This window comes from Coenobita brevimanus, chromosome 12 (assembly GCF_032717465.1).
Source record: "Coenobita brevimanus isolate Jiangsu-jjx chromosome 12, ASM3271746v2, whole genome shotgun sequence".
NCBI classification, from domain to species: domain Eukaryota; kingdom Metazoa; phylum Arthropoda; class Malacostraca; order Decapoda; family Coenobitidae; genus Coenobita; species Coenobita brevimanus.
The window spans coordinates 3,329,267-3,356,141 of NC_136965.1; the positions used below are offsets into that span (position 1 = coordinate 3,329,267).

A 26,875-nucleotide genomic window follows, 5' to 3' on the forward strand; every position below is an offset into this window, starting at 1 on the left:
GACAAATAACTACTTACTTCTTTTTCAATTGCGAACCGAGACGAACCAACATACAGCTCCGAAGGGTCGCTATGTATGACACGATTTGCACTCTGCTTTTACCTGTGAACCGGAAATGAACCAGCACAAAGCTCTCAAGGAACAGACAATTGCACTCTGCTTCTTCGTCTGTGAACAGGAACAGTGCCAGCTCACAGGGAGCTGACGGATCCCTATCAATGAGACAACTGAACCCTGAATCTTCAACTGGGAACCGGAACCGAACCAACATACAGATCTACAAGACCATTCTGAATGACGGACAACTGCACTCTGCTTTTTCAACTGCAAACCGGAACCAAAGGACAAACATCTGCACTCTGAATCCTGCAACGCGAACCGGGACCGAACGACAACCATCTGCACTTTGAATCTTCCACTGCAAATCAGGACCGAACCAGCACACAATTGCACGCTGCTTCTTCGACACCTGACCTCAACTTGGGCCACAGAAGCCTCGGAATACAGAACATTCACACAGCTCGCTATTAACCTAAAAGTTCCTCTCCTCACCATCCATCGTATAAGATCTCTGTCGTTCTCTAGGTGGGGTGTGCGATTTATCAGTAAGAAACCGTTCATAAATTAAACACATCCTGGAGATCAACTTAGTCTCCTTATCGCCACGCTGTGTTTGTCGTGGCTGTGGCTGCTGTGATGGCTGGATGATTGGCCAAAGCAGGGGAGGCCAGTAAGAGATCAACAGCCTCGCGATCCTCTGCTTTCTTCTGCGCCTGCTTCAAGTCATCATTCTGAAGCTCTGCCGCAATAGCCTCCATCTCCTTCCGTATGGTGTCTGCGGGCGAGAGGAAGGAACTGTGAAGTAGTGATGAAAATGTAGTGACAGTGAGAGATGATGGAGATGAGTGACTGTGTGAATGGAGAGATGATGGAGATGAGTGACTGTGACTGGAGAGATGATGGAGAGTGACTGTGACTGGAGAGATGATGGAGATGTGAATGGAGATGATGGAGAGTGACTGTGACTGGAGAGATGATGGAGATGAGTAACTGTGAATGGAGAGATGATGGAGATGTGAATGGAGATGATGGAGAGTGACTGTGACTGAAGAGATGATGGAGATGAGTGACTGTGTGAATGGAGAGATGAAGTTACTGAGAATGTGACTGCAATGATGATGAGTGACTGTGAATGGAGGAAGGAAGTGACTGTGTGTGCGTGAAAAAAGGTGACTGGTAATGTAATGACTTATATGATGGAAATGACTGATTGTGTGAATGGAGATTGGAAGTGACTAAAATAATAACGAAGAAGCTATGACTATGTAGTAGCTGTGAGATGATGGTGGAGATGACTGTGTGAATGAGGGGTGGTAGTGACTGTAAAAATAATCATGAAGGTGTTTTGACTGCATATGACTGTGAGAGACGGTGATGGATATGAGTGACTATGAACGAAGAAAGGAAGTGACTGTGAAATAATGATGAAGATGCGGTGACTGTGAACGAAGATGATGGAAATAAGTGACTGTGTGACTGGAGATGAACTGGCAGCCTGAAATAATGTTGGGAAGACAACGATAAGAGTATTCTAAACGATAAACTCTCGTATCCTCACACTGATATCACTAAGGGAACGGCAAACCCCCAGTTCTTGACCATCATAAGCAAAATACGTGGAGTAAATGTGGCCTGCGCTATGTAACGTGGTATGCAGGCAAATTAAGTCTTATGTTCACTGTGTTATACTTGACTGTCAAAATTTGGGGGCACACCTACACCTTCAAGCTCACAGTCTTAAGAATACACCCGAAAGATATGGAAACAAAGGACTATAATTGGAGAAAAGATACAGAAGAGAAAATACTGAGAAACCATGAACTGTAATACAGAGAGAGAGAGAGAGAGAGAGAGAGAGAGAGAGAGAGAGAGAGAGAGAGAGAAATTAAATAATAATAATAATAATAATAACAAAAAATAATAATAATAATTAATAATAATAATAATAATAATAATAATAACAATAAATAATAATAATAATAATAATAATAATAATAACAATAAATAATAATAATAATAATAATAATAATAATAATAATAGCATGCTACTCACCATTGATATCACCCAAAGCATCGGGGGAGTTGGAGCGAATGTGGTCCTCGTAACGGCTCCTCCTCTTCATCTCCACGTCAAGGCGCTCCTGAAGACGCCGCCGCAGCTTCTTCAGTTTGGCACACCGCTTCTGCATCAGTATCCGGTTCTTCTGTTCCTCCTGCAGCTGCTTCTCCAGGGTCTCCCGCAGCTCACGTTCCCTTAGCACTTCCATCTTTAGTTCGGCTGCAGAAGATGGAGAAAGGGGTTTAGTGTGCTTTGACCAGGGGTTGTGTTTCTTGGTTTACTGTTTCTTTTATTCAGCTAAGACCCTTTGAACTGGAGGGTTAGGTAGAGCTTATTAACCACTGTAATACAACATTCATAAGCCCATTTGCTACGGGGTCTCATGGCTAAACAATATTGTCTTATAGAGCGTTGCTGTTGTTCATGAGAGTGATGGAGTGGTGGTGGTGGTGGTGGTGGTGATGGAGTGTTTCATACTCACAATAATATTTAACAGTAGATCAGAAAATAGGTACTGAGAGAATACTTGAAAGACTAGGAAAAAAGTCTTTCAGTATCTGTAAGTTAGTCTTTTATTCGGCAATAGTGTGGGTATTAGACATCACGTAAGCATGGTTTTTAAATGACGATGATGATGATGAATGATAAACACACGTACAAAATTTTCACTTTCACACCCACCTTTCTCGCACTGTGTCTGCCTCTCATGGTGCCTGGCGTTTTCTTCTGCAACTCTGAGCAGACCTAAAATATTCCTGAGTAGAACCTCCGTGGACGAGAGGGGCGCGTTACCCCCCATGCTGGCCAGGGCTCCCGGGGGGGCTGCTGGGGAGGTCAGCTGGGTCTGGCCTAAGGTACTGGAAGCCCGGGTCCACGAGTCCGCAACGTCCATGGCTACAAAAACGAAAAAAAAAAAAAAAGAAAAAAGAAAAAAAAGCTTGAAACAAAGAATGAACTGTAGCGGCTGACTTACACACACCTTTAAATGAAGCTTTAACACAGGCTACAAGCTTAAGCCTTGACTGATATTCGTATTTATGTTTGGTTCAAAGACTAAAAAGTGTCACACCGTGTTATGGATGTTGTAGCTAATCAAACAGCGAAATTACGTTTGGTTAACTAGGAATTATCGCTGTATGTATGGATAGTAAAACGTCCACAAAGAGCTATGGCACTTTTCGGTCAATCAAGCCAATACAAACACACACACACACAGACACACACAGACACACACACACAGACACACACAGACACACACACACACACACACTGTTTTATCCCGACTTTTTAGGTCCACAAAACACTGATGTGAAGCTCCTGTTCTTATACTGTCTTCCTCCCAACACTATTTACATGATAAATGTTTGTGATGGATAAAATGAGGTAACTCAGGGCTGTATTCCAGTAAGCTTAGAACACTTTTTGGCACTTCTTCTGAACGATACACTTGCATATGACGCTTTACTATCTTCTACGCTAATACCTCTGATACAGGCAGATATAATACAGTACACATAGCATACATGAAAATACAAACATACCATATACAGAAATAAAATGGTACGAAATAGGTGTCAGAAAGCATCCCAGGCTGACGAGAAAACGATCCTTTGAAAAAAATTGAGCAACCTGATAAGAACAGAATCTCCTGGACCAGAATGAAGTAACACAGACAAGTACGGAGTAACGAAGACGAAATATGATAAACTTACATTCATCTTTATCCTCATCGTCATCCATGTCTGAGAAGCGATCCTCATCATGTACATTATGGCGCCTTTCATCCTCATGCAGATCCCTTCCTGAGTCATGGCTGGCGAGGTCGTGGTCCCTCTCATCCTCCCGCTCCTCCTGTGTGCCCTCCGACGTGGCCCCCTTGGACAGGTTGAGGACAGGTGAGGCTGGAGGCTGGTGGTCGTCCTGTGTGGAGGTGGGGGGCAATGGCAGAGGTCCGGCGATGCTTGTAGGTGTCAGGCCCCTTCGTTGGTCCAGTGCCATCTGTCTCTCTCTCTCAACACGCTCCTCATGCATTCTGTCACGAGTACAGAACAACAATGCGTCATGACCAGTGCACAGATGCCTCTTGTTAATTTCAAAGTTCTGTCATTAACTTGACATGCCTCTCTTTCACTGGTCAGCTCCTGCCTCTGAGTGACGCACATTTACACAGTCATTAGCGGTTAACTATTCTTACTTCAATTCCACTTCTCAATTATTTCTGGCTACTGATGTTGGGTGCGCATATACAATTTATTCTGGCTGCCCTCAGACGACATTAATCAGTTGAGGGTGTCATGCCACGGTCAGAGGGTTATGTAAAGAATAAATACACTGAGATATTCGAAGTGTTCTTAGAGTCTACAAATATGAAACACGGTTTATAGTTACCTAGCATACCTGGCCAGAGCTTCAGGTGTAATGTGTGGGTGCTTAAGGGGCGAGGCGTCACTGGGGGAGATGGGGTGAGGTCCAGCGTGAGGGCCGCCCCCAGGTAGGCCCCCCGGGAGGCCACCAGGCAGCAGAGGAGGGTAGCCCAGGCCGGCCATGTGGTGGGCCATGTACTGCAGTGGGCTGAAGTGTGGCGGGGCATGGTATCCGTTGGCCAGCAATGGAGACTTGTCCATACGAGGGTCACCTGAGCAAGAATTTCAAAGGTCATATGCCGTCACACACACACACACACACACACACACACACACACACACACACACACACACACACACACACACACACACACACACACACACTCACTAGGGCAAACTACATAAATCACCCTAGACACTTCTATTATAACAAGAGGAAATTAATCAGTTTAAACTCTATGACGCGTAAAGGTGAAGAAGAAGAAGAAGGATCTAAACATGAGAAGGAGGTACGTGTCTTTCTGAATGTCGTCGAGTTCAGTTATAATGACCTTTTAGAATATAGAATTGTGGACAGCAATATGGACACACTTTTTTGCCTTACAATTATGAAAATCCGTAAATGTTGAGGAGTTATGAAATTCCTACGTAATATTCTAAGAACTCCTGTTGGCTTCCGCAGACAGCAATACTGGATTTCAGAAGTTACTGTTCACTGTTCCATTATTTCTCGTTATGAAGTGGATCGTTGTTTATGTCCGTAATATTACAATGAACGACGATAATACAGTTTAATCCTTTTAGTCCAGTTAGTTTTCTTTTCTGATTTATTCTTGCTATCACCAGACGATTTTATTAAACCTAGGACAGATCCCTCACAGTGGAACGTGTTAATGAAGGCTTTATCTAACCCTTCGAAAAATCCTTCCTCAGCTGAAGAAAATCGTCAGGAGATAGTATGATTAAAAGGAACAACATGTCATTGGAGTGAAGGGATTAACACTTATTTCATATACACTACATTTTCTTCTGACTGGTAATTTCGTAATAGTGTCAGTAAGATCTAAGTCTCTAAGTTCTAGGCGTCTAAGATCTAGGTTTTAATGAATAAGTTTGAAATATATGGAGTTTCATGATGAGGATAATTCAATGACATATTCTTTCGGCTTTCATATCAGCAGTTAAGTCAAGATAAATGTGCTTCCAGTGGCATACAAGAAAGTTTCATGTCTTCTTGTATTTTTTCTAAAGATAGGGATGTCATACAACACTCCTGTCTTGAATGATACAGCCCTGGCATGTATTCAATGTGGACGGTGGGTATTGGTGCCAATGTGGTGATATGTGACGGTGTGTGGCTCCCTGTTGAGCGTGGGAGAACCTCTGGGCCTCGGGAACGGAGTATGTAGCCTATGCCCTGAGTCTGATACATTAAAAAAAAAAAAAAAAAAATGAAGCTGCTAGACAGTGGGCGTGGCAGGTAGGCTAAGAGAGAGAGAGAGAGAGAGAGAGAGAGAGAGAGAGAGAGAGAGAGAGAGAGAGAGAGAGAGAGAGAGAGAGAGAGAGAGAGAGAGAGTCAACCTTCCACAGTGCTGCTTAAACCCTACAGTACAAGGGGTCTGTCCTACGCTGAACCTGATCATCCCTAAAACCCAACAGAAACGCAATCTTAGGAAATGGGTTCATCTTTTCAGCCTGAGGACACCACTTTCATTCTATTTCTGCTGCTACCATTCTAATCATTCTAACTACTGTATTGCCTTTTTGGATTTCTAGAAGTGAGGGAAATAACTAAGGCTACATCTCGCAAGTCCGGTTAGAAGTTTCATTTGGTCTGAATAAAATCGTCTGGAAATAGCAGGAACAAATATGAAAAAAAAGATCCCCTCATATTGAAGGGGATAAGAGAGGCTGCTTTTTCTGTCCCAACCTCCTTCCTAAGTTCCTAAGCTGAATGAAATCGTCTGAAGGTTGCAAGAATAAAATTTAATAAGCGCCACATATCGTCATTTAAATGGGCATCAAACTCTATAATCATCAGTAAATATTCATATCATGTCTTTTATCTTTCCCGTGATGGGTGTCAGGATTTGTTGCGAATTCTTCCATTTTTATGCTTCCTCTGTCATATTTCTGGGTCATATCTACTCATATCATTACTATTTTTGTTTTTGGTAGGAGGGATACGATGATGACGATGACGATGACGATGATGATGATGATGATGATGATGATGTGTCTGTCGAGGGAAAGAAGAAAGAAGAACGGCGGATAAAAATATGAAATTTGTGCTCACACAGTATATTCGTAATAATGATGATGATGATGATGTACAGTATTTGTGGTGGGAAAGAGGAATAGCGAACGATGGCTATGGGTCTGAAAATCCTGCTCAGACAGTGTGCTCGTGAGTGACTGGTAACCCTGCCCTCCTCAGCCAGATTGGGGCCGACAAAAACAAGCAACACTGCCGGAGCATGTTCCTGTCACACCTCAGGATCTCTCGGCGCAGGCTGCCAACACGCCACTTTTTCCGAGCCCATTCTTGTCGACGAAACCTCCCTTCACACAATAGCGGCAGGGGCGAACTTTCCCAAATCCCATTTTGTACGGCAGAGACACATTTGCCAGACAGGCGTGAGAAAAGGGGTGATTTACAGCGGATAATTCAGCTCTAGCAACATGCGAGTCAAGGCGGCCATGTTGAAACTTCAAGGTCAAAGGAAGAATCAAATCAGCGACTATATATCGCGTCCGAAGATGACGACTTGCACGACCACGCGTTACAACAACCCTTCTAAACGACCCACCACGATAAGCAAACACATCAAGCACATAACAAGCAAACTAGGCGTATTTTGGAGACTGGGTCTGGGTGTTAGAGGGAGATATGAGAGACGGTGGGAGGGCGGTGAGAGTGAAGGTAGTGGGTTCGTACGGCTTGAATGATGGTTATAATGCAGCACCACCCGGCAGACGCGGCAACCCTTAGAGTAGTGTACTGAACTTGCTCCTCTCCTCTTCTCTCCTTACACGGGGCTCCTCCTCCTCTCTCCTTCCCTTCCTCCTCTTCTTATCACCATCTTCCTTTTCCTGCTCTGTTTGCTATCTACGTCTATCCATCTACCTAGCCATCTACGTACTGAACACTCTCCTTTCCCTTCCCTACACGGGGCTCCTCCTCTCTCCTCTTACTCTTATCATCATCATCATCATAATTTTCTTTTCTTCTTCCTCTTCCTGCCCCGTTTGCTATCTACGTCTGTCTATCCCTCCAGCTATCTATGCACTGAACACTCTCCTCTCGTCTCCTCTCTTCTCTCCTTACACGGGCTCCTCTTTGTTCACTTTTCTTCCTCCTCCTCTGTTTATGATTCTTTTCTTATTCATTCGTGCTTTCTATCAATTCATTTATGTACACTGCCTCTCCTCTCCTGTCTTACTTCCTTCCAAGGGGCCCCTGCTCCTCCCCCTTATCCTCTTCTCTAGTTTGCGATTGTGTATTGGTTCATTTGTTACCCGTCTGTCTGTCTACCAAACTATCTATCTACGTATCGATCTATCTAGTCATCTATGAACTGAACCGCTCCGCTCCTTTCCTTTCCTCTCCTCTCCCCTCCTTTCCTATTTTCTACGTTTCCCATCTCTTTTCGTCCTCCTCCTCCTCCACCTCCTTCTCCTCTTGCTTGCTGCCAGGGTTAATTCGTGTTATCTGCCTTATATCTGTTGCCACACGCTACATTCTGTGAGGGGTGGCTTAGATAAGACGATATTCAGGCGCTTCTGTCCCTGCTAAGTAACGACCCCCCATCCTATGACATACCACCCTCCCTCATATACTCTTCTACTGATTCTCTTTCAACCTTCATTTTTGCTGTTTTTTATCATTTTTCTGCCAATTCGTTTTGGATAGTTTCTAATCCTTTATTGCAGTTTCTTGACATATCCTCCAACCCTCGCCTCTCTTTCTCTCTCTCTCTCTCTCTCTCTCACACACACACACACACACACACACACACACACACACACACACACACACACACACACCGCTGCCTCTTTGTTGTTGGCTTAATGTGTGTTGTGTTTCTTTTTATCACTCATACGTCATGCACCAACAATCTCTCTCTCTCTCTCTCTCTCTCTGTTATACTAATTATGTCCATCTACCAACTCTCGACAAGCACCCAAAAATACAGGCGGAATTTCAGCTTTTGTGCTACTAAGTGTGTGTGTGTGTGTGTGTCTCTCTCTCTCTCTCTTACACACACACACACACACACACACACACACACACACACACACACACACACACAGGAATGCCATTTTACCTATTTCTAAGTTGGCTGATCTTGCCCCATCACTCCTTTCACTAAGACAAAGTTTCCTCTAAGCTGAGTAAAATCGTCTGGTAGCAGCAAAACCAAATCCCCTGACAGCACCATAAAAAAAAACCCTGGCAACAGCAAGACTATAATCGTCTGGCAGTAGCAGGGGATAAATCGTCTGGATCCGCGGAGGGTAAAGGGAATAACACCTTCTGACAACGAGAATGAAGTCGCCTGAGATTAGGATGAAAATCGCTAGGTTGCAGTAAGACTTAAATCGCTCAGCGGTAACAGGAATAAAGTCGTGTGTCGGTTGCAGGATTTCAGCATAAATTAGCCATCACTACAGACGATGTAAACAAAAGCGAAAAGGAAAAATAAGAGTCGCAAGGAACGGAGGGGTGGGGTGAGAGGGAGAATGGGGAGGTGAGAGAGGGGGCGATGGAAAGGGGGGTGAGTTGAGAGAGGGGCGTTGGAGAGGTGGGTCTGGAGAGAAAAGGGAATGGAGGAGGGGTTGGAGAGACGGAAGTTGGAGAGAGGAGGGGTTGGAGAGAGAGGAGCCGGAGAGAGGAGGAACTGGAGAGAGAGGGCGCGAGAGGTTTGGCCAGAGAAAATGGGATGAGTTTTGGAAGAGAAATATAATGACGATTGATGGACGGAGGGTGAGGAAAGAGGGATGTGGGATGGGATGGATGGACTGGGGAAATGGATAGATGAATTAGGGAATTTGTTTGGGGTGAATAGATGAATAGACAGACTGTTGAGTGTATGGATGGACTGTTGAATTGGAAAGTGGATGGTTGGATAGACAGGGAAATTTATCGACTGAGACTATATACAGAAATTCTAATTAGGCTCTTTAGGTTTCGAGATCATAGGATTCACGTGTACCGTATCCTTAGTACTGCATGATACTTGACCAGCATGAGGAAAAGTGTAATTCTGACTATCACTCCCCCCACGAGGAAAAGTACCAAATTGGACTGATACAGAATGATGTATTAGGGAGTCTCTTCAGTCAATGAGACCGTATCTTTGCCAGCACGAGAAAGGATATAAACTTGGCCGTCACTCTCTCACCGAGGAAAACTGCCTGATGAAACTGATACAAATACAGAGGGAATAAGTGTTTTGGAGTATCCTTAGCCCAAGAACTCACAGAATTCACGTGGACCGCATCTTTTCTTTGGTGAGGATGTGTTTGTCTCGCAGGAGGGAAGCTTAATAACTTCCTCTACATAATGCATTCGTGAAAGGGGCAAATTTTCCACCAATAACTTTACGGTACTGACGCTAAGTTATTCACGGTTGGGAGGAAATACGTGGGTTGAAGTTAGCATCAGTGTCAGCAGCAGGGAAGTTATGTAAGGCAACGTAATCTGCTTTATATACCTGTGTGATTCGAACTCTTATATTTGATCACTTCAGGTACTGAGAAGAAATGTTGCTAATGACTAATATTTGTACAACTATATTTGATTACTCCATGTTATATATCAGACAAAAGCTGTTACATCAGTGTCATTAATTGCTTCCCCATCCCCTTCTCCCACCTGAATATAGGGTGAAGTAGAATCCAGAAACAAGAAAAGAAAAAAATACAGAGAGGGGGGAACTAACAACCGCATAACCAGTTAAATTACTAATATCTAAACACTTACATAAATCCTGCCAAATCCATTGCAATACGTAAGGGAAAATGTTACTAGTGACTAAAATCCAAACACTTTTGACGAGGGAAGAGAAAGTATAGAGGTGGGAGAATTAACAGTCATCAACCCAGAGAAATGACTAGTATCTGAGCGCAAAACATAAATTCTGACAACTCCAGCATATTGCCTGAAAGTTACTGTTGATAGTGTCTAAAATATTATCACTTACTTCTGATCATTCCAAGTATTGGTGAGAAAAACTATTATTAAGGACTCTTATTTGATCACATACACTTAATCGCCCCATGGAATACCTGAGAAACCAGTCTACAGTACTTCTTCTAACTTCACCACATGACTATGCTGTGGGTGTGGAAATAGCCATCAATAAAAAGTTCATTATCTCGGCTATTAAATTTTTACTGAGTTTTAGTATAAGGATTCTTTCTAATGATGGCGATTTTATACTACACCCATTAATTCGTCGTCTAAATCCCCAGTCTATTTTAATTGGGCATTTTATAGCTGGTTAAACTCGGAGAAAGCTTTTGAGTTGATAGTGTAAACGCTTCTTACGGCATTACCACTTGACTTATACGCTGGTCATAGATCACTTTTAATAATGACCATTTCTTGCTTCCCACTGACGATTTTATTCAGTTTAAATGAAGCCCCTCCTAGCGACGGGCTTAAAACCTCCATTAACCTCTACCGTAAGAAGGTGTCTCTTTTATTATATTTTAGCTAGTGCCAGACCATCTTATTTAATTCAGAAAATGCCAGCCTATTAAATGGGTTTTAAAATCTCCATTAGCCAATTCAGCAACACTGTCTTTTACATTGTAGCAAATCCCTGGCAATTTTATACATCTTAGGACAATCTTTCGGAGCTTGGGAGTTCTAGCACACTACCGTTGATCAATTTTATACCATATGATCCAAATGAATCTTAATACCCAGGGTGTTTCACAGCTGTTGCTATTTGCTGAGACACATAACAGTTCCTGCTCTCCTCTTATGTTTGGTTTCCACAAGAGTTTTCTTCGTCGCAAACCAACAAAATAATGACTGAGTTACCGATCGTGTTCGTATATCTCAGTGCTAACCTTACTGGGGACTGATGTGTGCTAACCTTACTGGGGACTGATGTGTGCTAACCTTACTGGGGACTGACGTGTGCTAACCTTACTGGGGACTGGCGTGTGCTAACCTTACTTAGGGTTTGACGGTATGCTAACCTTACCGGTGATTGACGTGTGCTAACTTACTGGGGATTGACGTGTGCTAACTTACTGGGGATTGACGTGTGCTAACCTTACTGGGGATTGACGTGTGCTAACTTACTGGGGACTGACGTGGTTCGGTCATGTACGAAAAGACTGGAACCTGCCCTAACCCAATAATCAAAGGTATATTCCTGAAGCACCCACGCACCCGGCCGAAACTGAGAGTATTATAGGAGCGAGTGAACTAGTGGTTAGGGAGCGATATTGTGTGGTGGAGCGAGAGACGTGACGACTCCACCACCATCACCACTATCCCAACACATCATTTTACCACACGCCACAGCCATTTTTTGACGTTGTCTCTTTAGTATACTCTGTCCACTTTAAACTGGCCTAATATTGCCACTTCATCCTATTGAATGCTGAGCTATAACACGAGGTAAACATTAAAATATATGCTAGTCATGAGGAAGTGCATGGAAAAGATTTGTAGGCCCGTATATTCCCCTTCTGCCTCTATGCTGCAATATGAGATTAACACTAGAATACGATGCATGTCATGAAGAAGTGCTATGGAAACATGTATAGTTGTATTCTGCCACTGAGTTACGGGATACAGACTGCAAAAGGACGAAAATCTCCGCCAATTTAGGGTGGACGGACTATATTTTGTATGAAGGATTATTGTACGAAATTTTACTTAGTATCTTTTTATCCGTAAAGAAGAGAATAGCCAGAATGCCAATTTTTTCACCAATTTTGATGAAGTGTATGTGAAACCCAGTACTTTAGTATAACACACACACACACACACACACACACACACACACACACACACACACACACACACACACACACACACACACACACACACACACACACACACACACACACACACACCATCCCAATACCTGAGCTGCAATAAAGATATCCGCCTACTTCCTTCCTCTTCCAGGCCACAACCACCAATCCTACACATCCAGTCGCATCAAATATACTTCCGCGATAACCCAACAAACCACCACATATCCACGCGCGCCCAGAAAAACAATAACAAGCACAGAAGCAGACCTCATAGAACCCCTGCAGTAAACAAAAGCAATTAATTTACGCTGCGGGTAGAGATGAGGGGGAGGAGGGAGGCGGGAAGGGAAGGAGAGAAGCAGGGAGGAATGGAGGGAGGGAAGGAGGTAGGGCAGAGAGGGAAGGAGGGAGGCAGGGAGGGTAAGAGGGTGTGAGTGCTGTGTGAGAGGTCAGCTGTTTGATTACGAGGCCAATTAAAGCTCTTGTCTTGCGTTTACATCTGACAATTGCCTGAAATATGGGACCGTAAATTACCCGCCAGCCCCAGAAATAGATAATGCGGCGAGATGTACCGTTTTTTTATTACCGGATTGAGTTTTGCGAGCCGGCTTCACGACCCATAAACCGAGTGTACCTGTCCGGCAGTAAGGTGGAGAGGAGGAGGATGGACAGGAGTGAGATTGCTGGGAATTGAATACCTGGGAGTGTGTGGCCGGGAGTAAGGCGGCTAGTAGAAGGATGGAGAGGAGTGAGACGGGTGAAAACTGAATAGGTGGGAGTGTGTGGATAAGAGGAAGATGGGTATGAGTAAGATGGCTGAGTAATGAACAGCTTGGAGTGTGTGACTAGCAATAAGGAGGTAAGGAGAAGGGTAGATAGGGGTAGGTGGCTGAGAATTGAACAGCTGGGAATATGAGGCTTAAAGTAAGTGGCTTGAAGTAGGACTGGTTGAAGTAAGAGTAGCTGGAGGAGGAGTGTTTGAGAATGAGATAGCTGGGAACAGAGTACGTGGGACTAAAACTGCTGGGAGTTGGTTGACTGAGAAGATGGTGGATTTACTGGATTTAATGGGTACCTGAGCCCACACAGCCATTACTAAAACCCTTATATCAATACATATGCTGATTCTTACCATTCAGTATGAGGAGGCTTTTCGTTAGATGAGGAAAATCGAGTTAAATCGTCTGGTGGTAGAAAGAATATTACAAAAACAACCATCTGGCACCACTTGAGAGGATTAGTAGTTAGTTTCCAAGCCCTCCACTACAGGGAGAGGGAGGGGGCGGATCTCCTAGGCTCCCTTAACAATAGGGAGAGGGAGGGGGGCGCATCTCCTAGGCTAAGTTGAAGTCTTCTATAGTTCATTTACCTTAACCTGGCTGAGGTTTTCGTCCTTTTGCAACTTTGTGGTAGAATATGACACCAAGACGGCTCCAGATCCTCCCCATAACACTTCATCGTGACTAGCACCATATTCTAGTGTTATTCTCCTGTTATCACTGAGCTGAGAGAGAGAGAGAGAGAGAGAGAGAGAGAGAGAGAGAGAGAGAGAGAGAGAGAGAGAAACAATTACTCTCTGGTCGGGGGGACGAAAAGAATAAAAACAAAGAGAAAACGAAAGAGAACAGAAAACAGAAATATATACGGTAAGAAGTAAGACAAATACCAGAAAAATGAGAAAAAAATACATATAACAAAGAAAAGCTCCATGTAAATTCAGCAAAAGCTCTAGGGCACAACAGAGAGAGAGAGAGAGAGAGAGAGAGAGAGAGAGAGAGAATATAAAGAACAAAGAGACGGAACTCGAGGTGAAAACTAAGAACAAGACATCCGCTAAGGGGGACTCAGCCAGACACAGTGAAGATGTAGACCCCATTATTTCTCATGATTATATCCCTGGGCAGCATTTTTGATACCCTGCAAACTAATATTATCCGCTATCTACATGACAGGGAGAGCGTCTAAAATTGTATCTCTTTTAAGTGTCAAAACGAGACAGAAAAACTTGCCCGCATTTTTATCAGTCTCCTTCGGCTACTGTCTTGGTGAGATGTGAGAAAGAGGGAGGCGCACCACATTTATATTTATGCTTCCGACTCTGGACACAGACTAGAAAGCCCGTTTCCTGAGGCTCAACAATCCTCCTGTGTCTTCACCCGTCACTACTTTGACGCTAATATTCACCGTCTATATGCTAGAACTGACTGTCAGGCTGGTGTGGTGATTTTAGAAGAGGGTGTTTTTTCAGTAAGCCAGTGGGTGTTGGGAGATCTCTTAAGTCTTTTAGCGAAATCCAAATCCACGAACTGTTATTCATTCCCAGCCTGAAATCGAACTCGCGTCCTCTCGAACTGCAGCCTACTTCTCCATCCACTCCACCGCGGACGTATTTAGATTCTTAGCGCTGTTTGATCTAGTCAGTCTAGGTGTTGCTCTCACCTGGACTCCATTACTGTCTACGCTTCTCTAACTACAGGACCATCACAGGTAATGTCATAAGTAATATTTATCAGTGCAGTCTGTTTATCTATCCCGCAGGCATTGTGTGTGTGTGTGTGTGTGTGTGTGTGTGTGTGTGTGTGTGTGTGTGTGTGTGTGCATCAGCCTACGAGCTCAGGCAGGTGAAAAATGACAGAGTGTATGATGAACTCTTTTTATATATTATTCTTGCAACCTCCAGACGATTTTGTGTAGCTTCCTCAGTCCTCATCTCTAACAGTGAAAGAGATAAGGTGCCAAGTTCAAGTAGGAAGGAACATGAACTCCTTAAGGAGATAAAAAGCCTCACCTATGAACAAGGGAACACGATAGAAAATAATTAAATAAATAAAGGAGGTTGTGAAGTGCTGCGTCCAAAAGTAGAAATGCACATCAACTATGGTATTTTTACTTTAAATTGGCCTAAAATTACCACCTCTGTATCTTAAATGCTGAGCTGTAACAAAAGATTAACACTAAAATAAAATGACAGTCACGAAGAAGTGATGTGGAAAGAAGGTCGAGTCACAGATTTTTTTTTTTTTTTTTTTTTTGCCATTTAAGGTAGGTGAAATAAGCTACAAAAGGACGAGGATCCAGACCCAATTTAAGGTGAAAGAACTATAGTGTATTTAACAGTTGATGGGGTATGAAACTATTCCACTTAATACCAGGGAGTATTAAGTGCAATAATTCAATATACCTTCAGCAGTCGACATTACAATACATAATAAACGTTTATATGTACCTCTGTCCGCAAACCAAGTAAAGAGCATTCAGCATGTTCTATCTTACCCTTCCTACACTTCTCTCACACTAACCTGGCCCAAATTTTCGTCTTTTTATTTCGTGTCCTTCGTTATAAAACACAGCTTTACATCCTCGCCATGGCACAACTACCGTACGTGGGTGTAGCTCGCTGGCAAAAAAGACAATACTACGGCTCTGTATTCTTTCCACACCATATCTACGTGGGTTTAACTTGTTGGCAGAAAAGAATAATACTACAGCTCTACGTTCTCTCCATAGCACATCTCCGTGACTAGCATCATACTCTTGTGGTCTAATGGTCCACTGCTACAACTCTTGTCGGGAGAGATGGGAGTTTTAGGCCAAGGAAGAGTAAAAGGGGTATACCACCAGCCTCTCTCACTCTCATGGGGAGGGAGATAAGCTACCCCGACCAAGAAGAAGGCGAGACGCATCAACCAGGCCACGAACATATAAGAGCTTGGGCCAGAAGGGTGAAAAATGACAAGGGCGCGACCAGACAAGCTCCATTTCTCCCTAATCACTGGTAATTACACTCGTTATTCTTTACACGCCAACGCTGCCTCGCTCGGGTTGTGGGCAGAGCGGGATGGTCGGTGTGTTTGGTTCAACGCTGCGACATTTGTTCTACGTCGTTCGTGTGTGTTAACGCGCACCCTGAGGTCAAGTTATCATGCCAGTGTGTGTGTGTGTGTGTGTGTGTGTGTGTGTGTGTGTGTGTGTGTGTGTGTGTGTGTGTGTGTGTGTGTGTGTGTGTGTGTGTGTGTGTGTGTGTGTGTGTGTGTGTGCTTTCAGTAACATGACACTGAGACTGATGTCGTCCGAAAAAGCAAAGATAAATAGCCTCAGGTGGTTTGACCAAAAGGAGCGAATTGAGAGAGAGACTAATCAAGACAGTGTATGAAAGTGGAGCGGCAGGAAGGAAAATGAAAGGCAGACAAGAAAAAGATGGAGAAGTAAGGTAGCGGAGTATATGAGGGTGCTGTGTGACGGGAGGAAAGGTCGTTACTGAGTAGGGATAAAGAAAACTGGGGACTGTCTTCTCCGAGGCTCTCTCTTGTTATCACGCCTCGTCATACAAAAGCGAGATTTCAGGGACGCCCTACACTGTAAAACGTTAATTGTTATCTCAGGGTCAGGGAGGCTCCAGTATCGATTCCAGCTTGTGCCAGACGATTTTATTCAGCTGAGCGAGTAATAGGATCCTTAAAGTGTTGTCTAAATACGTCTGAGAGATGAATGGATTAAAAAAGCAAATACCAGTGATTAAAATATACATATATCTACCCATTCCAGCCTCACTCATGTGCAAGGGTGAGATGCACTACAAGGCGGAACTGTGACGAAATGTTTGTTGACCGAGGGAATGGATAAATCGGTCTCCCGCCACGTCGCATCCACACACACACACACACACACACACACACACACACACACACACACACACAGTAATTATGTCCGTATCAAGCCATGAGCCACATACAAATTAGGGTGGGCTGACTCTGAAAACCGTACAAAAAGCCACTTAACTCCCTCACTACAATGACCCATTAGCTTAGTTTACTTCTGCTGTCTCCTGACGGGTTTATTAACATGTATAAAACTTCTCGAACTGGACGGGTTAGACAGAGCTTTCATAGGTCATCTCACTACTAGAAATCCCTCTTATGGTTTCAATAAAGGCGTATGGTGGTAACTATGAAAATACCGTATGAAAAAAAAAAAATATATAATTGAAATGAACGGGTTAATGGTACGTAAGCAACTTTAATATCAATGGAAATCTTTAACATATGCAACAATTCCACTCAAAGACCAAACGTATAAAAAATGAAGTCTGAAACAGTTGCTTTTATGAACATTTTTGGTAAAGTTCAAAGTCTGCAATAAGTCCATACTAAAAAGAAAAAGTTCAGTACAGGAGGAAAATAAAGAAATAATGTCCTAAACAGTTCCTTTACTATCAATGGACAAGTTTAATGTCTGCAACAATTCCGTACTGAAATATGCCAAGTACCTATAATAAGAAAAACTATCCGAAACTGTTCCACATATCTCGAACTGCTTCACTTAATGGTTCGTCTGAGTCAACCCGAGAGCCACATACAAACTGGGTTGACTGTGCACTATGACAACCGTAGAGGAAGCCCATTAAACTAAACTGTCTCTATAACTCTAAGGTGGTTTGGGGTTCACGCTTCAATGTGGCTGATATCCTTCGCATTATTGGACGCATTCCAGTTCCCTGCAGACGATTTTATTCAGCTTAGGGGAGGCCTTCGGGGGAGATAGGTTAAAAAACAATCTCCATCAAACCCTTTCACTATAAGAGATTCCTCGTTAACTGGTGAAGATGACAATGATGAAATAAAATATACATCATTGTCGCGATGTGATTAACGCTTGTAAGCTCGCTGGCACAGACTTCGTAAACGCCTTCTCCCTAGCGATTCATTCTACACCTTAACATTCTCTTGGGTGTTATGGAAGCCTTTCTGGTTTGTGTGTGTGTGTGTGTGTGTGTGTGTGTGTGTGTGTGTGTGTGTGTGTGTGTGTGTGTGTGTGTGTGTGTGTGTGTGTGTGTGTGTGTGTGTGTGTGTATGGTATATTCCCCTTAGCGATTCATTATTCACTTTCATATTATCTTCTATGTTATGGCGGCCTTTCAAAAGTGGACATAATCTGCTTTAGTATTACAAAATGACACCAGGTCACTTTAGGGAGTATTAGGTCACTTAAGGGGCTATCAGGTCACTTAAAGGGCTATCAGGTCACTTTAGGGAGTATCAGGTCACTTCAGGGAGTATCAGGTCATTTCAGGAGGTATTAGGTCATTTCAGGGGGTATCAGGTCATTTCAGAGGGTATCAGGTCACTTTAAGGGATATCAGGTCACTTCAGGGGGTATCAGGTCATTTCAGGGGGTATCAGGTCACTTCAGGGGGTATCAGGTCACTTCAGGGGGTATCAGGTCATTTCAGGGGGTATCAGGTCATTTCAGGGGGTATCAGGTCATTTCAGGGGGTCACGGGCCATTAAAGGGGTCAATCTAGTTATCGACCTAACAGGGGGCAGAGGGACGGTTCCGATGGTCGATTCTCTCTCTCTCTCTCTCTCTCTCTCTCTCACACACACACACACACACACACACACACACACACACACACACACACACACACACACACACACACAACCCTTGTAAAATCGATAAAGGATGTTACTTGCACTCGACGAGGCAAATCACTAACACAGTTGAGAGGATAATAATGACCATCAGGAAGAAAAGAGTTGTATTCACTATAGTTTATCGCCATTACTCGTGATCGAAACTGCGCACCAAATGAATGAGCCATTTATATATTTTTTTCTGATTTAAAGCAAAATTATAGTTCAGTAGCTCATAAAATTCTTTCCTGAGGCTTTTATACTATGATTAATGTTTGATCTGAAGTGTGGTTGATTTTAGGTCTTCGTCGGTTGGCCCTCTTTAACAAGTGCCCGGTAACATGCACTTCTACACCTCACACACACACACACACACACACACACACACACACACACACACACACACAAACATGCTCGTACTACATCTCTCTCTCTCTCTCTCTCTCTCTTTCTGACAGCTGACCCTTTCCACAGATGCTACCAAACAAGGGAAGAGGTGGTTCTCCCAGTCACTTCAGTCTGATGGAACCGATAAGTCCATATAACTAGGAAGAATTCAGCCCTTCATTAACACACGTCTCTAATCAACTGAATTTTTATCTTCTGGCGGTGGGAAAAACAAAAGTATATAAAATCATCGTGCTGAAGGGGTTAATGAACGTCCCTGGGTTAGGCTACTGGGTTCACACATCTAAAGCACGAGTGACCATTTGCCCGCCCCTGATTGGCATTACGAGGGCAATAAACCCCAACCACTCCTTGGACTTAAACCCTTTCTGGGCCACATCCGGTCTGAAAGCCTTAACCCCTTACACTATGTTTAACATCCAACGTAGTAAATGGTTTCCTGGGTAACAGAGAACAATTAGGATTGTCACTAGATCACTTTAGTCAGTGCCGTCACAAAGGTCATTCATCAACATCAAGAATGGTGAAAATTATGTTACTAAATCATGTTCCCCGGGTCGGGTTTGAGCGGCGGTGGAGCATAGGCCTGAAGACAAGGGTTGGGGCCGAGACAAATGCCGTGGCCTTGCTCCATCCGGTATCACAAATCGTCCCTATTCATCAAGGATCTTAACCCATTGACGCTGGGGCAAACTTATTCCTACTAACGCCAGCCGATTTCATTCAGCTGGGTATTGATGCTGTCACCATTAAGCCTCTCATGGTCGTGACAACTCTAGTACTCAATTCCAATAAAAGCCTCTCAAATAGTGCACGGTTCGAGCTGAATCCAGACGATTTCATTCAACTGATTAACACTTCCCACTAACTCGCTTATGGTCGGAGGGAGGGGGAACTCTAGTATTCCATTCCAATAAACACCAGTCAAATTTTTACCAGCCGAGAGTGAGGCATAGGATTCTGAACATGTAGACCTCGAGAAACTTTATAGATATGGAAGCAGCGGGCCCCCAGTGCGCACCCCGCCGCTATAATGCTCACTAAACAAACATTAACAGTCGGTGGAGGTGAGTGTTTCTTCAAATTGCCGCTCTGTAATTGCTCTCTCTCGCCAGCGGTACGAGAATGGAACACGCGAAATGAGGTTTACAAGACGACCCTCGTTGTCCAAGTTTACGTTGCGGAAGGTGTTGGAGAGGGACGCCTTCAAGTGGTGGCACCGATATAACCAAGCGGCTCAACTACCTGGTTATACAAATTATACAAACGTGGTGGACTGCAGGGAAGGGCAATTAAGGCCTGCACTCCACTGGGTTCATGTTTCAGTTAAGTCTAGGGTTGTAAATGCTATGACTACAAAAATGAGCTTGTAATCAATTTAGGCCTTCTACTTCGAAATTAATATCAATTCTATATAATTCGATGCGAGCGAAGGGATGTGAAGATGCGTGGAGGGATATGAAGTTGTTGTCTGCGGGAATGTGAAGATGTAAAGGAGAAGTGAATGATATACTACGTGAAAGGTGCTGAAGATGTATGTGAATGAGTTGGGAATGATACGTTGTTTGGAGGTGTCCCTGCGGGTGATGTGGCAACTGGCTGGAAATTAATGATAAACGTGAAGGGAGATGAAGATGCAAGTAAAAAGAGTGGAAATGGTATGTTGAACTGAAGTATTAGCTGTCCCCTGAGTATTGTGAAGGGAAGCAAAGATGTGAGATGACTTGAAGATATGAATTTAAAGAGGTGAGGCTGTAAAAGAGTAGACGTGAATATCTGAGTGAAGGACAGTGATGTACGGATCTGAATGTAAACTGAGATATTAGTGAATGGGCCTGAAAATAAAGCATATGGAAATGATGATGATGATGATCATGATCATGATCATGATGATGATATGTGTAGAGCGGATAGTGAGCTGAAATGAACATAGGGACGATCCTAGTGAAAAATGTGCGTAAGTGTGATGTCTCCCTGAAGTGGTGATGTGGATGGAAATGAAAACACATGTGGAGAGAAACGACGACATGAATAATGAATAAAATATGATTAAAGACAAGTGAAGATCGAGTTCAGATCGGTGAAGATGGGAATGAAAAAGTGGAGAGAAATGAAGATATGAATGCATGAAGCAAAGTGGTAATAAAGTTAAGTGGAGAGAACAGAAAGCATGAATAAAGAGTGTGATTTTGGGGTAGGGTCAGTGAAGATGTAATGGGAGTTGTGATGTGTCGCTGGGGTGTAGGGGGGTGTAGGGGTGATGTAGGGGGTGGTGGTGGTAGGGCAGGGCGCGACACAGGCTTCACTCCGTCACACAGCAGGGGGCAAATGGAGGAGGCGAAGGTCCTGAAGAAAGGGGAATGGAGAGGATATAACGCCTCAAGAGTGATACCGTGGGACCTCAAGACAACTTCATACAATGTGTCTTGTATATCCCACGCCTTGCATATACAATCGTCTGCTCTTTACAACTTTAAAGGATGAACTCTCTTTCCTCTAACTTGGCTTAAAATTATCCTCTCTCCATCCTGAATGTTGTAACAAATGATTAGCAATGAATTACTGTGCTAATCATCAAGAAGTGCTATGAGAAAGATGTATAACTCCAGTAATGTCTTCTGATACTGAGTTACGTGTAATAAGCTGCAAAAGGACGAAAATCTGGGTCAATTTAGTGTAAAACGAGTATAGTATAAGGATATAAAGCAGCCAGAGAGATGCCCTTAATTCTTCTGAGGTCATACACAAGCTTAGGTATTTCATTTTGGCTAACATCAAAGGATTTTTATTAAACTGGGAGAAGCCCCTGCTTTTCAAAGAGAGCGTTCCTCGATTTAGCTTTCGACATGGTTTGTGTTTTATTCTGGTTACCCATGACAATTTTATGCAGCTGAGGGAAATCCATGTCGTATAAAGGGATAAAACATACAGTAAGAAAATCATAAACTCTTCCACGTTCTCCAGTATTACATCTACCAATCAGCAGTTACCATCAAAGCGTCAACAGCTTCTAGACATATGAGCCCAATGAATAGTTTAGTGGTACCTGAACACTTGTGAGGTATGGACAAGCACCTGCGTGTAAGACCGGAGCCGCCAGCCTTCCCCCTCGTCAGTACACCACCTCATGAAATATAACGCTGAATAAATGCATGAGGCGCACTTCGGCAGGCAATATATTACTCGGCTGTGGATACGCTCTCCATGCTCCATCCACTCCTGTCAGGCTCCCTCGTCTCTTTTTAACCATAATTTTTACCAAATCAATTACCACCTCTGCGGCCTTCAGGTGAAATGGCTTAAGATGCTGCCCTAACCTAACTAACGTAATCTAAGCTAAACGTCTAACTTGACTTAACCTTACTACTACTATCTTTAGGTGAAATTATTTGAGGCAACCTAAGCTAACTGATCTAAGAAAAGCTAAGACAGTCTGACCTAACTTGACCTAACCTCTCTAACTCTACCCTAATTTAATCCAACTTAATCTCATCTAACATTACCAAACTTAACGTAACTTAACCTGATCCAAGACAAATCATCCTTACCTAATCTAGCTTAACCGAAACTAAACTAACCATAAAGTAATTTTTTCTCAGTCATTAACAGCAGAACTTCCTTTGCCTCCACGTAAAGTAACGACACGTCTTTCACCTTAACTTGGCCTATATTTTCATCCCTTTCCTGCTTATTTCACGTAGCTCAGTGACAGAAAAAGACAATGCTGTGGTTCTACATCAATTCCACAGCAATTCTTTGACTAGCACCATGTTCTAGCGTTAATCTTTTATTACAACTCAGCATTCAAGATGGAGAGATGGCAATTTTAGGCCAAGTTAGATTAAAATTAGTACAGACGCCATATTTAGTGCTCGTGGTAAAAAATCTATTCAGTGACTTTCCCATAATATTCATCCTTCTGGTTCGATGACGCTTTTGTTTATCTATTTTTTTTTTTTTTAATTTACTTGCTTTTTCTTTTTTGCTACTGCCTGATAAACATAATCAATTTATGGGTTACATCTTAAAGTGAATGCGCTATCCACTCCATAATATTTACCTGTTAAGTCCAGTAATGCATTTTATTGTTCATTCTGGCTACAATATGACGACTGTATTGAAATTATGGGATACATCTCGTAGTGAAAGCGTTAACTTCCTCATTCACCCGTTCAGAATTACATGAATTATATTTTATCGTTTTATTAGATGATTGTAGTGAATTTATGGTACAGGCCTCATAGTGGAAGAAATTACCTTGACATAATATTTACCTGCCGGGTCCAAAGGTGTCACTTATATTTTATTAATGCTTCTTCAAGACGATTTCCTTCAAACGAGAGACCTCTCACAGCGAAGGGCTTAGAAACAATCACCATTAAACCCCTTTAAACAACGTTGTCCATTATATTTTATTCTTGCTTACCATACGACGAAGACAATTATAACAAGTACTAGGGATGGTAACTGTGGTAACTGGTAACCTGGATGTTAAACCCGCCAAACGCTCAAAGGCTTATGACAACTCCCCTCACCTTTATCTTTACAGGGGAGAATTCTTAAGGTGAAAGGAACAGAAACCACCTCCATTAACCCCTTATATGTGATGTTTTCTTTATTACATTCTGGTGGCTGTTCATTTTTTTTTTTTTTCCCCAGCCAGAGCGGGAGAGACCTTTCGTAGTGAAATAACCAAACCTACACCACACCCTCCTCTGCTTCACTATCTTCTGTTTCATCGTCAGTGCCTTGTCTCTGTCCTACCCTCCTCCTAACCCCCTCAATGTCTTTACCCTTTAGGAGAGACGAGCTAAACTGAATCATGTTCGTGGCTAAAATTTTATTACTGCTTTCGCTAAACGATTTCATCCAGATTAGGAAAGAGCTCAGGTTCAGTATAAGTTAGTATTTTTTCTTCCTTCAGTGCGATATCGTTAGTAACTTGGAAAATACCCCACGTCCAGAATGCGTTAGAGATACTTGTCTTTGGTTCCCTCAGTGAAATAGGTTGCAGGTAGTTATTTTTTTTACTCCCTTCTGCAATATCGGTAGTAGGTATTATCTTTTTACTTCCTTCACTGCAATATCGTTAGTCGGATATTGCTGGTACCGCCAAACGATTTTATTATTGATACGGGAGAACTCATGTGCTGAAAAAAGTTAAAAGCAATCCTCTCCATTTTCTTGCATTACCGTCCATCGCATTTACTCCTCTCAGCGGGAGATTATTTACCAACGGGCCAAGGTGCATCCCAACCAGGCATTTACTCAGTACAACGCCACAATGGTCTGCTTGTGTGACTCTCCCAGGCAGTCCATCGCACAGCCACCATCCTCCCTTCGAGCACCGCACAATCACCCGTCGATTTATTGCCTCTCAAAAACTGGTGGGAGCGAGGTGGCTGAGGGAATGGGAAGTTTTGGGGGAAGGGGGGCAGTTTGCTTGGGTCTTTATATAGTGTGGAAATTGACAGCACGACATTTTATGAGGGAAAATGAAAAGGTTATTATTTTTTTCTTTTATGGTGGACTACGGCAGTTAAATTTTCAGTGGATATTGACAAGCACTGGAGGTAAATTATCTCGCAAAGTGAAAGAGCTAATATTTATGGTGCAAACTACATTTTAAAGTGGGAAATGAAGGAACATCATTTTATAGATGGACACAAACAGAACTAAATTACCATAACGAATTATTTCTAACCTGTCGAAGCCCCTCAACCCCTCTGTGCCCAGCTGATGGCCAGGTGTAGTCAGGCTGGAGGGTTGATTTGAAGAGTAACCAAGGAGACTCACTCCCACCTCACAACAACAGCTCATCATTTTTTCTTTATTACTTTTTTTTATTTTTTTTATTCAAGTAGGCCTCAATATTGCGCAAGTATTTAGGCATAAGTGTACCTAAAAAGAAGTGCTAAGACTGATGATATAACAATTACTCCGTCATGCAATACTGAAAGAATGACAAAAAAAAAAAAAATAGGGATGGGATTATACATCTTTCTACTGCCTCGATCTTATTCCGATGGTCTGATGCACTACCATTTATACATCTAGATAAACTTTATGTTATTTTATACTTGTTAAATCCAGTGCTCCATGACTGCTATACAAAGGACATCCTACAAATTCCTGAACTGATCATAAACCAGTAAAACAGCATCATTCCCAGTGCATTTCGGCGGATGATAAAAAAAATGCTGGATTACGATTGCCTTTTTAAATTTCCTTCATGTTGCTCAGACGATTTTACTTGGTTCAGGCGAGCACCCGATCAGTGAAGGGTTTAATGAGAGCTTTACCTAACCCCTCCAGTCTGAAAAGTGTACCATCCGTTGAATAAAATCGTCTGTAGGAGGTAGTAGTAGTAGAAACAGTAGCAATCCTAGGCTCATCTGGATGCAAACTCTGTGGATTGCAGGCTGAAACTGCCCTTTTCCTGCATTACACCACGTCTCTTTTAGGGAAGAGGGAGGGAGTTCAGGGATGCTTATGCAGCCAGGCAGCTCCACCGCCCAGTTATATCGGTGTCACCACATGAAGGCATCTCTCTTCAACACCTCGTCTGAAGATACCAAGACCGAAGCAACTATGTAGAGGAGAACACCAACCCCCCGACTGACCGTAAACAGGTAAAAACGGCATCATTTTCAGTGCGTTTGGGCGGCTGATCGTTAAATGGTGATGAGATTTCGCGTATTTTCCGATTCGCGACGGTTCCATAACTCGGAAATGAGAGTGAGGCCCCGACACAGATACCTGGTTATGGATATTAGAATAACTGTGTGTGTGTGTGTGTGTGTGTGTGTGTGTGTGTGTGTGTGTGTGTGTGTGTGTGTGTGTGTGTGTGTGTGTACTGAAAATATAAAGTAAAACGAGATAAAGTAAAAAGGCATAAAGTGCAAAAGCAAAGAGTACAGCAAATCCATAAAGTACAGAGTAATGAAAGTATAGAGTACGGAGCTCTGATAGGGTATAAAAAACCTCATCACAGGGACGGGATTACATTTAATGAGGACACAAGCATATATTACCATTTTTCTTCCTTAAAATAAAAAAGTAAAGCGTATACAAAATCCTGAAAGTATACAGTACAGAAAGAGTAAAGTATAGTCAGAATATAGAGCACAGAAACTTCCTCAAGCGATGGAATTAAATGCTGATGGGGACACACAAGAGCATATTCCCTTTTGTCTTTCCTGCAGTGACATAATTGTGCGAGTGATAATTACTTGTGAAATATTTTAAGTATGTCTTTTTCACAATTAGGCTTTTAACAGACGATTTTATTCAACTCGGGTGTTAATGAAAGCTTAATCTGTCTCTTCCGGGTCGTAAAGCCTCTCTTTAACATGAATAAAATCGCCTGAAGACAGCGAAAATGATAACTACTCTGTGGACATAGGAACCTCCCCCATTTTTTTTTTTTTTTGTCCCCACACCTTTTTTTTTTATTATTATTTTTGACTGATAATTTCGAGTGACTGATAATTGGTCATGAAATCTAGGTGAAGGTGTGTTGGTTCGAGGCCGAGAGAGGGCAGGGGTAGTTTTTACAGATATAA

General features: G+C 42.8%; 1 protein-coding gene across 1 annotated transcript in view; it reads right to left on the reverse strand.

The window, feature by feature from the left end:
* Positions 1 to 656: 656 nt before the first annotated feature.
* The window catches only part of LOC145413272 (dachshund homolog 1-like), a 134,031-nt gene continuing 107,812 nt past the window's right edge, over positions 657 to 26,875 (reverse strand). Inside the window, exons 3-7 of the mRNA XM_080283004.1 lie at positions 4,508 to 4,754; positions 3,832 to 4,151; positions 2,801 to 3,013; positions 2,114 to 2,338; positions 657 to 835 (exon numbers count right to left, since the gene is read on the reverse strand). Of these exons, the coding sequence (XP_080139130.1) occupies positions 657 to 835; positions 2,114 to 2,338; positions 2,801 to 3,013; positions 3,832 to 4,151; positions 4,508 to 4,754 (1,184 nt within the window). The remainder of the gene's footprint in view (positions 836 to 2,113; positions 2,339 to 2,800; positions 3,014 to 3,831; positions 4,152 to 4,507; positions 4,755 to 26,875) is intronic.